We start from the raw sequence: 13563 nt of genomic DNA on the forward strand, positions 1-13563 counted from the left end.
CAAAATATGATTCATCAGTTTGAATTATCTTCCATAGCAGCATTAGCAGGTTTTAAGCATGGGAAAAAAATATCAGATGTCATATTTGGTGTCAGGAAAGCATCTGCAGTTGTACATTCTCCTAAAGAAGGGAAACATGGTCAGTGTGAAATCTTTAAGTAATGCAAAAATGGCCTTGGAGCACTACTCAAAGAGTAGCTGAGACTGCCAACTACTCCCTGCTGCCACTGTCAAACTCAAAATGCTTACAAAGTTCCTGTTTTCACCTGGACATGCTATTACTCATTATTTTCTATGACTTGATTATTGTAGGAATATGATTCATTATTTATAAGAGACTATATGTCATTGAGGCTCCAAGATAACAGACAACAATTCTAGACAAAATACAGCAACATTTTGTAGATTGCATATAAATTTGGAGTAATTTGATTGAAATTTGCAAGAGAAGGGTTTAAAAAAAACAAAAACCCACAAGATACTTCACATTTAAAAGCATGGCTAGATAATGTGGTATAAATCTAAGTGATGTCAACTAAGAACATGGTACCCCAGGCACATTTTGAGCTTATGTGTTTGTCAATGAATGAGCAAATTTGCAGCACTGACTATCAAAAAAACAGAAGTAGTACTGAATTCTCTCTTCTCTAACACTGTATCATGACAGTCACCTACAATCATCTTCCTCTCATACTGAGATTCAAAAAATGAGAAAGCTGGCCACTGTTAATTGGATTTTGGCTTTAGTGACTTTGTATGTTATTTCTTTCTGAACAAATAAAACTCTTTACAATAAATTGTATATATGTGACTATTAGGAGAAGCAAACCTAACAGCTAAACACTGAAATTAATTATCATCATTTATAAGCTTGCCTAAATGGCTAAGAACCAGTGAGCTAGAACCAACTATGCAAGGCCTAGAAGGGGATTTTTATATCATTGTCTGCCATTTAAAGTAGGCTGGTTATTTCTTAGTCTGTGATCACATATCTTACCTTTAAGGAGCAGTACAACTTTCTGAAGCTACAGTTTTGCCTACCAGTTGCATAAATGGCCATACTTGACTGTGCCATGATGTAAACATGAACCCGGCTGGCTTGGCCTTATTAACTGATCAGCAATCTTCAAATATACTGTTTGATACACAGTTTGATTTCCTCTCATTTTCTCTGGTTTTAATACTAGGATACAAGCACTGTTTTAACTAGACATTGTCTTTTCCCCACTCTTCTTCAAAGGAAAACTTAAGCAAAAAATATCAACAACCACCTAAAAGACCCTGCTTCCCTGATGCAGCAAAACAGTTTCCATATTCCACCCAGCTTACAAGCAGCAGCAGCAGGTTTTGCGCTGTGCTCTCAGTCTGGAACGTGGCTCCCTATGGTTACACTAGACAACCTGAAAACTGGAGAGAGGAGAAAGGCTGGCACCTAAGGAAGGCTCACCCCAGCAGATCACACACAGGTGTAGAACCACACTGATCAGTGACACCAATGTATTGTCTTATAGTAACCATGGCAACTGGGAGGCAGTGAATTTTAACAGATCCCCTATATTAATACTACCAACGTGTGGAATACACATCCAAGTATTATCCACTATGAGAAAGAAAAAAGAAGAGAAAAATGTGTTTTGTTGTTATTGCTGATTTCTCCAAAAATCACCCTTTTTGCCATAATATTAAAGGAAGCAATATTACATTGTGGGTATTGATATACTTGCACTTCCTTTGGTAAAATTTTCTAGACACAAAATCTGTTAGGGTAACCCCTGAGGAAGCAGCTCTTACCTTTTTACCCAACAAAGTTGGGTGCAGCAAGGTAACCTCAAAATATCAAAAATAATTTAAATTTATAGCTTGCATGGAAAACTTGGAGATTACAAACTCCTTTAAAAAACGTATGTACCATTTAATACTTTCAGAGCATCCTTTTGCCATATTTGAATGCTCCAAGATATGGTATTTATTACTGCATATTTTGCAGTTTCTCTTGGTCTGTTTGAGCAATGAAGAAGTTATGTACTGTTAAAAGCATTACCTGTAAATTGGCAGCTTGTGCTGATTAGAAGAAAACCTCTAGGGGCAGCTTAGATTCAGAATTGAAAATTAAAGGAAGAGTCTAAACCCTAGTCTTTTAAACAGGTATCAAAGAAAATAGATTAGTTCTTCCTTCCACTACTTTCAAATTATGGAACTGTTTTAAAAGATCTGTCTACATGAAATAAAAGAACATTGAAAATAGTTTGCAAATCAAAAAATACAAAATAAGAAAAGTAACAGAGATCTTACAACCACTAGACCAGACAACAGGTTAATAAGAACAGCAAAACGAACACTTGAATAGACAACGTTTTAGAAACAAGCTTTTGAAAAAAAGCTTTCAGAGTGAATTTCAGAAACACGAAGAGTTAAACTCTGTTGGAAGAGAGCAATGCTCATTATCTTCTAATTCCCAAGCTAGAATTCTTAAGAATCTATAATTAGGTGAATAAGCACAAACAACAGGAGAAGACTTCACCACAAGACCTGGAACATGATCCATGGGTTCATGCAACTTCTTAAACAATTTATAAACTGACAAAACACACCGGGGTTGTATTAATTGGGAAACTGGCTGGAAGTAAACAGCATGAGAAAATCTGTAGTTAAAAACTTCTAGAATTAAATTGGATTGCAATCCACAAGTAATTACAAGAATAACTTTTTAAGGATTTTAGTTAAGCCTCTTACAAGGACAACGCTACATCTTTTAAATCTTAACACGCTAGGCAGACAATTCTAAGTGAAAACATTCCCCTTCATTATGATGCTAATAAATTCTATTAAAGTTTGTTTTGCAGATTGAAAACCCGGATCGTGGGGCAGGCTGTTAAAATATATTATCAATCAAAGCCCTTGACTTTTCTAATAGTTATTACAATTAAGAATATTACTTAAATGTATTTATAATACATAAGTCCTAGTGGCTTGGTACAATAATGGATTTTTGGGATATTGTTAAAAAAAAAAAAAGGCAGTTTTCTGTTAAAGTAACATCGTATTAACAACAATAAATTAAGAGATGAGATGCAGCTATGAATGCTTCTCCAGAGACACACCTAATTTGGATTTTACATATAACATGCATTTATTGGGGGTGAAATATTTGCCCTATTAAAATTGGATTATTATCCCTGTACAAAAACATATACTTCTATTTACATAGATAAATACAGCCTAAAGAGGGTTTTTTACCACTTCCTTTGATAAGCTGTTCAAACAATCAACACCATTATTTATGAAGTTAAAAGCTTAGCTGACAAAAAAAGGGGAAATATTTAAAATGTGCATGAGATTAGATATTTATTTACTGAATATAAAAGTAACATAAATTACTTGAATAACAACCATTTTAAGAAGAAAAAAGATAAAGTTTGGAAAGAGAGAATTTACTGCAGCGGATATACAACAGATCCTTGTAATGTTCTGTGATGCTTAAGGGAAAAGAAAATATCAGATTTCAGTTTCTTTACTGATACTGTCCACATTCAGTTGGTGAGTTTTTGTTTGGGCTTGCCATTAAGTAGTTGTTGGACTGCATTCTAGTTCTTATTTCACTGTTTTAGCAAAAGTTGTTTGTTTTAAGTATATGCACATCCTACATGGATTTGATACATGTGTTTGACCAGAAAAGGTGGATTTATTTCACCAGCTGCTGTGTACTCAGTTTGTTACAAAGAAATAGAAGTCACAAGTGCAGTTCAGAAGAGCTTTTGAAATGGCATACCCTATACAACAAAAATACTTAAAATAATAAAACTAAACCTTAAATCCAGCAAGTGCTATATGCATTGTTTCTATTCTCTGAAGAAATGTCAATCTCTGAATTCTGAGCAAACTTGAAGATTAAGCAATGAGGTATAAATAACCACCCAAAGCTTCATCCAAATTTGATTTCTTCTCAAAAACAATTTTTCTACAGAGAAATTCAGCATAGTTAATTCTCTTTTTTGCTTAGATACCTGTATCTTCACATGAAACCACAGCTTTTCAAAGTAAAACAGTACTAGCTTTGCTCATATCCACTCACAGAAACTTGTATTTTCTACCTTGTCATCCTTCTCTGATTCCTTTTATTTCTGCTGTACAATTTTTGGTATGGTGTGACCTGAACTTTCTAAGCGTTAAAAATGGAGCTGGGCTCGTATCACATTTTCTGGCTCGTTTTCAATTCTTCTTCCATATTTCCTTCACACTCTCTTCTCTCTTAATTCAACATCAGACTGACAGGCTCAAAAACCAGTATACTCCTTCCTACCTACAGCTGCTAAATAAGAAACTACCATCAATCCTTTTGGTGGTGGTCTTTTTTTCTAGCATTTTTTACAGTAAGGGGTTTTGTGTTTCTTACATACCCATTACTCTGTATTTAACAGAAAATGGAAACATGCTTTTCTATTTTTACCTGGTATTGTTATTTGCTTCTGCAACCCCTTCAAAGTCAGTTCTATTTGTACAGATAGCATAGTTCCTTACAGGTTTCCCTTGGAACCCTCTTTTTAGTATATAAAATTACTATCTTTTACTTCCTCTCCTTCAACTAACTGATTCAAAAAGGTCATGACAAATTGGAGAAATAGTGCAGAACTGAAGAAAAAATAGATAAGAGAAACAAAAATGATAACAGCAATAAAAACATACAGGGACAGATTAAAGAAATTGTAATTGTTTAATCTGCAAAAGAGAAAGAGAGCATTATCATGTTCAATTACATAAAAAGTAGCTGCAGAGAGTAAGAGAATACATCACTTTCCATATATTCTTGGCACAAGACAAAAGAAATATTTCATTTAAATTACTTACAAGTCTTATCAGACATTTGAAGAAAAAATGTTAATGGTAGTAACTGTTGAGTACGGATGAGGTCTCTTTGGGAAATTGTGAATATATTAATTGGCATCTGATAAGAATGATTTGTGCAGCTCATCCTGCCTCTGGGAACAGCAATAAAATAGGTAACCTCTCAAGGTCTTTTCCTTCTACAACACTACCAAAACTAATTCATTTCTCTGATTTGTCCAGCTCCAGGCAATTAAAGCACTTTATCAAGATTGTCACAGACTCATCACACATTACTCCTGTAGAAAGAAGGCTAAATAACAGACAGGCCATTAGTCACTTACTTGATTTCACTGATAGGTACCTTCCTCTGAGCCAGCTGTTCCACCATGCCTTTTTCTTCTGAAGGAAGCAATACCAACAAAGCTTCACCACCTTCTTTGTACCTGATCAGAAGGAAAAAAAAAATAAAACAAAAAACCTCAAGCAAACATGAAAAAATGACAGTTTTTACTGATGTTTTCAATAGCCAATGAGAATTTACTTTTGATTCCTTATAAGCAGTCCAAAGAACAGACAAAACCTCTCACTTAACAAAGGGAAAAGAAGAGGCAAATCAGTTAAGCAACGTGCCAATACCCCTACCTGAGCTGATTTTAAAACTACACCTAGACTTCTATACACCTGGGGCTAAGACATGGATTCAGACCAGTGAAATCTTTTCTTCCCTAGGTTTGACTTAGTGGCAAACAAATGGCACTTGATCAAAGTGTACTTTGATTACAGTACTAGAACATCCAGCTACTTGCATTCACCATTTGCCAACAGGTAAGGTTTAACACTTGGTAAAAACTGACTCTGCTTGCACATCTGGCAAGCCAAAGACAGGGAAAGGCTATGGAAGGGTAAATGCCTTGGTCTCGAATAACTCCTTCTTACACGTTCAGTAAAGGCTAACAGCTCACAGTGACATCACCTAAAGAAAGGCATGAAAACAGGAGCTCTTTCATTTACAGAAGCAGTTTCCAGGTGTAAAAGAAAATATACAATTAGACTGATCCCCTGTAAGAACGCATCTAGCATTCACTCTTCAGTGCACTTAACAGCTGTATCAAATGTAGATGAGCTGGTAATTACTCAAGATACATGGTTAGCAAAGACATTAAAAAGTCAGCTAATTTACGCTTAAAGCATCTTCTTGATAATTTTCTTTTTGTGCAAGAAAATATCAGTTCCTGCTTTTGGCACCCTTTTGCTTCAGGACCTTCAAGTAGGAAAAAGCAGCCATTAGCATCAGTAAACAAACAACATGATGGGTTTAAGTTCCACTGAAGAAGTGGGCGATAATGAACTTGTGTGCACTAAGTCTGTATCTACTGTAGCACATACACTGTTTCCTTGTTTATATTTACTAATACTTCTTAAGAGTACAGACTGATAGGAAAATACTGCACAGTCCTTCATTACAAAGAAAAAAAATTCCAACTGAATTTCAGAAATATGCCAGAATTGGACAGAATCCATCTTACAACCAACTGATGACAGCAATATGTAGGACAAAGCAAAACAAGATCAGTTGCTCTGTAGAGCAGCTTTAAACTCTCTTCTTTATAGAGGCCAGGCAGCGCAGAAGGATGTTCTCAGGCACACCAAATGAGAATCATACTATTAACTGATAAAAATCATTTCTAGTGGAATACAGGGAGCCCACATTTCTCAAAGGATAAACAGTTATCACTTGGCAAAAACAGTACTGCAGAATTGTTTGAAAACTATAAACACTATCTGTCACAGCACAGTAAGCAATGCAAGTAGCAACAAAATCTGCAGTTAAAACAGTCTGACAGCTTTTATTACATCTTTCTGCTTTCATTTGATGAATTTGAAAAATCACAACAAAATGCTCTTGGATGCCTAGGAATTTTTTTTCCCCCCAATGCTATATACGGTGGGTTTGGATACCAACTTCAAAAGATAATCTACAAATGTCTAGCCAATGTTTTCATCATGAAATTTTAAGCTTTGCATTCTAGAGTTTGAAATTTTACATGGAAATAAAATTAATACAAGAGAAGAATCTGTTACATGCCAACATACTGATTATACATGGATTGATAGGAGTATTTCGGTACTGTACAAAAACTATACTGATTTAAATCCATTTCATTAGTAGACCTAAAATGTTCTTAATACAAAAATAACACCTTGTACAATCTTTCTAAAATATGTTCTAAAACAATACATATGTTTTGCTTAAGGCAATTTATTATCTTTACTAAGCATGTTGTCACTGCTGTCCAAACAGCCCATGAATGTTTGCACCCTACATACAATAATTAAGGTTGGGAATAACTTGCTTACATAGACCAAGTGCACCTTTTACACAAGTTCTTGTATTTAAAAAATTACAAATGTTATATCTGCAAGGTGGTGCCTGTCGGACACTGCCACTACCTGAACAAGCAATGATATCCTGGAAAGCCACTTAACCTTAGAGGACTTTGCATTTTGTTGTAAAAACTGATGATCATACTACCAAGACAGCCAATTATTCATCAAAAGAACTTGAGCTCTCAGAGCACCGTTGGAAAGAAGGATGAAAATATTCTCTTTTATCTACCAGACAGGAAGACAGAGATAATATAGCTGCCAATACCAGTCTCACCAATTTAGAGTACAGAATAACACAGCTCTCCTTTTCTCTCCAAAAAATCAAAGGAAAGGACTCCAACAAGAGCTACATGAATTATATGGTAACTGCAAAAAATGTCTGTTAAATCCCTTAATAATCTTTGTCATTTGTCAAGAAAAGTCTTGATTATACTACATAAACCCATACAAATGATGTTTTCAGATTTGTTAAAGTTAGCCAAAGGCATGGATTTGTGTAGTTTTGTTACTTGTGGTACTTCTTACCCTAGAGTGCCTGGCTTGAATTATTAAATTGTTTCTTTATCATATCCCTTTTATTCAGTGTGCAAAACACTGTGAAAGGCCAGTGTCATAGAAATCACAGAAGAAATACTCATCAATGGCCAGGGAGTGCAGATATCCCTTCTACAAGCCACAAAACCAAAATCTGCCATGATACAGGAAAAGTCATTCTATGCTTGTTTTGTTTTTATAGATTTCTAGCAGTATCCACTAGGTCAGTCTGAAACAGGATGCAGGATCAGATAAACTCCTCACCCTTAAAATTTTATTTTGTGTTATTAGTGCTAAACTCATTGTTTGCTGAGTCATTAACTGCTTCAGAATGTAAAAATCCTAAAGACACATTCCACAGGTAATTCACCAAAAAAGTCAAACAACTATTTCAGTGTTTACATTAAGTCTTCCAAAGCCTTTATGTAGACAAAGTAGTACTACAGCTAAGTAAAGAAACAATCACATGAAAATATACATAAAGAGAGGTTCAAGCACCTATAATTTCTCATTTTTTGCCACCTATTAAGAAAAAGAAAAGCAACATAGAAATATTTCTTAGAGCTATGCCTTCAGAAATTCTAAAGGACTGAAAGACATCTGGTAACTACTGATGCAGTGCAATCGTTTTCCTTACATGTTTTGGAAACATTCTTTTTTAAATGCCAATAGTTTAAAAACATTTGAAGTTAAGGAGGAACAGTATTTGCCCATTTTATACCGTAATTGTGACTTAACTAAAACAAACATTTGAATAACAACACTGTTCTTCAGAGCTAAACACGAAAATTAAAGCATCACAGAATTGATAAAGCTAAAAACCAAACTATATTAAATACCATCTGGGAAGGTTTGTTCAGTGGACATTTACTTTAAAAAAGCAAAATGCAGGCTATAAAAATGGAGTTTTAGTTGGCTAGAGTACTATCTTATTTCTCAAAAAAAAAAAAAAACCAACAAAAAACAACAAAAAACAAACCAACCTCATAATATGCTAATCAGAAAAATATGGTGTTAATATGGTGTTCTCAAGAGAAGAGGCTTCAATGAAAAGTTTAAGTTTTCCAAAGAGTACCCTTTACATATTTAATACTAAAAGCTTCCATACTGGCAATCTTAGGAAAGGACAAGCTACTAAAAACTGGTATAAACAGTAACAAGAACAGTTAGATCTGCTCAAAATTTGTTTCCATTACAATGCCTAAAACATAGGCGAAAAGAACATCCCTTATTATCCTAGAGGAATAAAGTTCTCCACTAAAGTAAACAAAGGAACATCTCTGTAATTATTTTCAGCACACGTCTTTAAACCTTTACAGATGATAAAGCAGTGAAGAAACAACCTTGGTTACTGCAATTCTTCAGCAGGATGACTACTTCTGCAGATGAGACAATATTAGAAGCTCTCTTTATTCTTGCTGACTGCAGCCTTCAAGTTGTCCATCATCACCAAAATCAAACATCTGTCCTAAAATGCTAATTTAGTCTGATGATTTATTATTCAATAAGTATGCACTTTGACTCTGCTGAAGAAAAGAAAATTAAAAACTGGAAAGTAATCAAACTTTCTTGGACTGTGTAGTTATTGATGATATCCTGTCATCTCCTCAAGATAATCAAGAAACCAGAGAGGGGACTCATCTTTGCACTGTGATCTTAACCATCTCTAAGGGTACAAGATGCAATTTATTCCAAGTCCATGGACAATTGCATCTTACTTGCAGGAAGTCTTTGTGGAAAAAAAATCACTTCTAGTTCATATCTGTCTTATTCTCTAGAGTCTGCAGATTTCAATATTTTTGAAAAAGGCAAACAACTTCTCTGCAACTCAATCACGACTTAGAAGCAGGAAGCTGTGAAAATCATCATTAGTGCTATAAAGCAAAGGGTTATATTTACAGTGACTGCAGTTGAGAAAAAGAAAGATGACTACAATCAAGAGCAAGTGCCAAAGGCAGACAAAAAGGAAGTGGGATAAATTACTTAGGACAATGTGGTAGTAGCTAATTACAAGTAGAGAAAAATGGTTTAAAAATGTTCAGAACACCATTTCCTTAGCAAAGAAACATGAAGTGTTGCCAAATAGCTTCACTTGATTAAAAAAAAAAAAAAAAAACACACTAAAATTAAGAGGATAGTTTATGCACCATGACAGAATCTGTCTTAAACTTCTGCTAAAAATTACCCTGAGCCAACAGCTGGTATCAAACATGAAGAAATAGAATGGCAATAGTCCAGTGAAGACAGGATGAGTTAAAAATGCTTTCATGCAGGCCAAATAGACACTCAATTGTTGCCTAATTTTAACCTATCTTAACCCATCCTTGATCAGATCCAGTCAACAACTGTATATACCCCTAGGCAATACTATTAAAGCAAACAACATTACCATTACCACAAAGGCAATAAATGAAAGAATACTGTGGTTGTTAATCAATTCCACCTGGCCATGCAGCTAGAGTTGAGCTTGTTCTGCCTACATTCAGAGCACTTCTACATCCTACATTTTAACATATGGTTCAGTCCAATGGACCACATTTTAACTGTCAGTGGCATACGACCTGTGGTCATAGCAAAATAAAATAGGAATGGGAACCATCTCATGATGGTTATCAGGCACCCGTGTTCTGCTGTAAAAGCAAATATCCAGTAGGAAAAAAGTTATGGAAAGGAAACTGTAAGGATAAGGTGCATGGATATGCAGACCTTATAGGAAATGTTATACAGGTTGTTTCAAACAGATGTATTACAACATGTTTCCCTAACATTTGTATTTCAGAAGACGTAAGTTGATGCCAAATTTCCAGCGTTAAAGGCAGTATTTCTGCTTTGTTTGGCAAGAAAAAATAATCTATTTTAAAAACTGGTAAAGGAGAAAACTGAGATGATGAGATAATCATAAAATTTGGGGGAGAAGGGTCACAGATATAAAGATACTTGCACAACAGCTTCCTGAACTGGAATATCTCCCATTACAGAAAATGCAATATACAGGAAGTGATAATGTTTTCTAAGGTACTTACCACACATAACCGTAAGTGTAATTTTTTTTATACTTTGGACATCACACATTCACCACCATACTAAAAAAAAAAAAGTATTTTGTGGGGTTTTTTTTAAATCTGTAACTTGAATGGGATTTTACTGGGTTGACTTCATTAAAGATCTAATTTTAGCCTAACTGGGCCAGCATGGATAGCATCAACATATGCTGTCATCTCATCTGTCAAAAGACATAGAAGGAAGTAAGGTATCACTGCAAAACTTGTGGGCTTAAATCAAAGCTCATTCCCAAAAGTATTGCGTTCCAAGCCAACAAGCCGCCTTCAGATACTTTATTGTTGCAGAAACTCTCCACAGTAAATCCTTTCAGATAAGGGAAATCAGGCACCAGGGAAGTCAGATCAACTGTTCAACTACCTCTTTTTCACTCAGATCAAATCTGGAGATTCACCAGAAGCAAGCAAGAGACTGCTCTCCTGTAAACATTAAGGTCAGTAAGTTAGGAATTCGGAATAGCATTAAAACCAATCCAAATAAATGTGCCTGATTTTGCATGTGCACAATGATACACTCACTATAGTTACGTATTTTCACTCTTCTTCTAACGGATCCTTTGTTCATCATACATGCTTGCAAAACCATAAATACAAAAATATTGAATAATTACTTCCACTGTAAAGCCAAGCTATTCACTATGTAAGGCAATCATTTATTCACTACACACTATTCACACCCTTTGCAGAACAGAAATAATCTGGACTACTTGATTTTGCAAAACTAATGTTCTTTAAGTCTTTGCACATAATTTTAGATTCTATAAAGAATCAAGAACCAGATGATTTCATCACATGGAAAAACTGGTGAGCAAAATACAAAAAACAACACAGACTCCTTTCTAGACAATCTTTCCAGAGCAAAGATTTGCCCCTGCAAAGACTGAAAGAAATGGCAGTGAATTATTTGCTAATAACCTAACAATGATATTTAATATAAGATGGATTAGGAAAAAAAGTTAGAGTGAGTCAAGTTACTATTTCTAGCAAGTAATTTATATTTAATTTTTAATCTGTTTCCAGTTTGTTTTTTTAATAACTACAGTAGTGAAGGAAAAAAAATTCAACTGATGCAGGAATTTCTCTGTGCTGCACTTTTTTCTGTAATGGAACAATATAAGACATCTATAAAAATATATCCAAAACATATGAGAATGGATAGCTTTATTCTGAGCAGATCTTTTTCAATCTGATACACATCACAAATAAATCTGTTCACCCACACACTATCCTTTAACAAAGAGAAATTAATATCCATATCTACCCCTAAGGGCTTCCACAGAAGTACAGTAATTCATATTTTGTTTTAAAATTCAACCATTAAATTTGACTATATAAGCTACTATTTCTAAACATATTTCTTAAACAAAGTATCAGTTTTAGGTCTCCAATATCAGGGTAAATTTAGGCAAAACTTTATTTCCAATCATCCTACCTTCCGGGCCTTGTGACATAATGAGAACTGGTGAAATCTAAGTTTCAAACCAAGAAAACATTATTTTTCCAGGCAGGAATAGAAAGAGTTTTATTTACCATTTATTATAACTTCTACACTGCCAGGTTTCTTTCATAATAAGGTGATTTGCTATTCTGTTTTTTTAAATGACAAGTAAGCACAGAAAATGAATGCATATTAGAATTTCTCTCCCATCAACATGATCAATGGCCTCTTTTTGTAATATGCATTTCCGTTTAAAACAACAAATCTGTAACAAGAGATCTGTTTGCACTGCAATCTGAAACTGTGCTGTACCATCTACAGCAAGTCTTACCAAAGCAGCCCAATAAAAATTACAAGAGACCTGAAAGTGTCTTGACTATTCACAACTGGCTGGCAGCAGACAGCCCATGTTCACTGCTGAGTCCTCAACTCACCCAAGAAAAATAGCTTCTTCCAATGAGTTGTGAACAGTTTGACAGCCCACAGAGCATTTAAACAACAAAACATGAACTAGCTTCATTTTTTGGTTTTGCTTTAGACCATTTCCAATGCTTTGTTCACTTCCATTTCTCCACTGCACAGACTGTAGCTCGGTGTTCCCAAAAAATTATCAGTAAATTTTGCTATGAAGTCAGAGATTGATTCAGTTTATTTTTTCTTTACCATTGACCATTCAATATCCTTTTTCTGTCTGGGAAGTAGCCCATTTACATCTACTGGTGAGTTCAGAGAATCATCTGGATTCTACTCTTACCACAGAACCATAATCCCGTACATTCAGTCACACTGCATGAGTGTCCCTGCTTGCCAGTCTTGGTCACATGAAATAATAGACAAGAACCATTACTGGTTCTTGTGGCTCACCAATCTTATCAAGCTAGTCTTTGAATACACTGATTTCAAAAGGCCTTGGGAGGTTATTGACTCCTCCAGCCTACACTGGAAGCAATCCATTCCCCACAGCAGCTGTGTCCACTCTGCTGAGCTAAAATACACGTGCTTATTTATTTTGTTATTCCAGCTTACAGCACAGCTTCACATCAGCAGGTAATAACCTTGGCCACTTAATTGTTCAGCACACAGGAACATTCCTACCATTCCATTAGGAAGAGAATTCTAGCAGATAACACAGTGACAGTCAGTACAACTGCAGCATCAGAGGCCACTACCAAGAATGTAAGTAGGATACAGTGTTTAATTTTAGAGAATTTAATAAAGTGAATTCCAAGTTAGATGCGGTGTCAACAATGTCTTGTGACCTCCACTGGCAGCTATTTTTACTTGAGTTAGGATGATGACTTGACTGCAGTATTATATGAG

The 13563-nt window shown here is 35.0% G+C and overlaps 1 protein-coding gene across 1 annotated transcript in view; it reads right to left on the reverse strand.

Moving 5' to 3' along the window:
• DDX10 (DEAD-box helicase 10) overlaps positions 1-13563 on the reverse strand; it is a 158604-nt gene that overhangs the window by 127352 nt on the left and 17689 nt on the right. The window contains exon 10 of the mRNA XM_088051434.1: positions 5166-5267. Coding sequence (XP_087907560.1) covers positions 5166-5267 — 102 coding nt within the window. The remainder of the gene's footprint in view (positions 1-5165; positions 5268-13563) is intronic.

Source organism: Pseudopodoces humilis, chromosome 2, assembly GCF_049639895.1.
Source record: "Pseudopodoces humilis isolate 2021_Gansu_Grassland_sample_001 chromosome 2, ASM4963989v1, whole genome shotgun sequence".
In the NCBI taxonomy this organism is placed as follows: Eukaryota; Metazoa; Chordata; class Aves; order Passeriformes; family Paridae; genus Pseudopodoces; species Pseudopodoces humilis.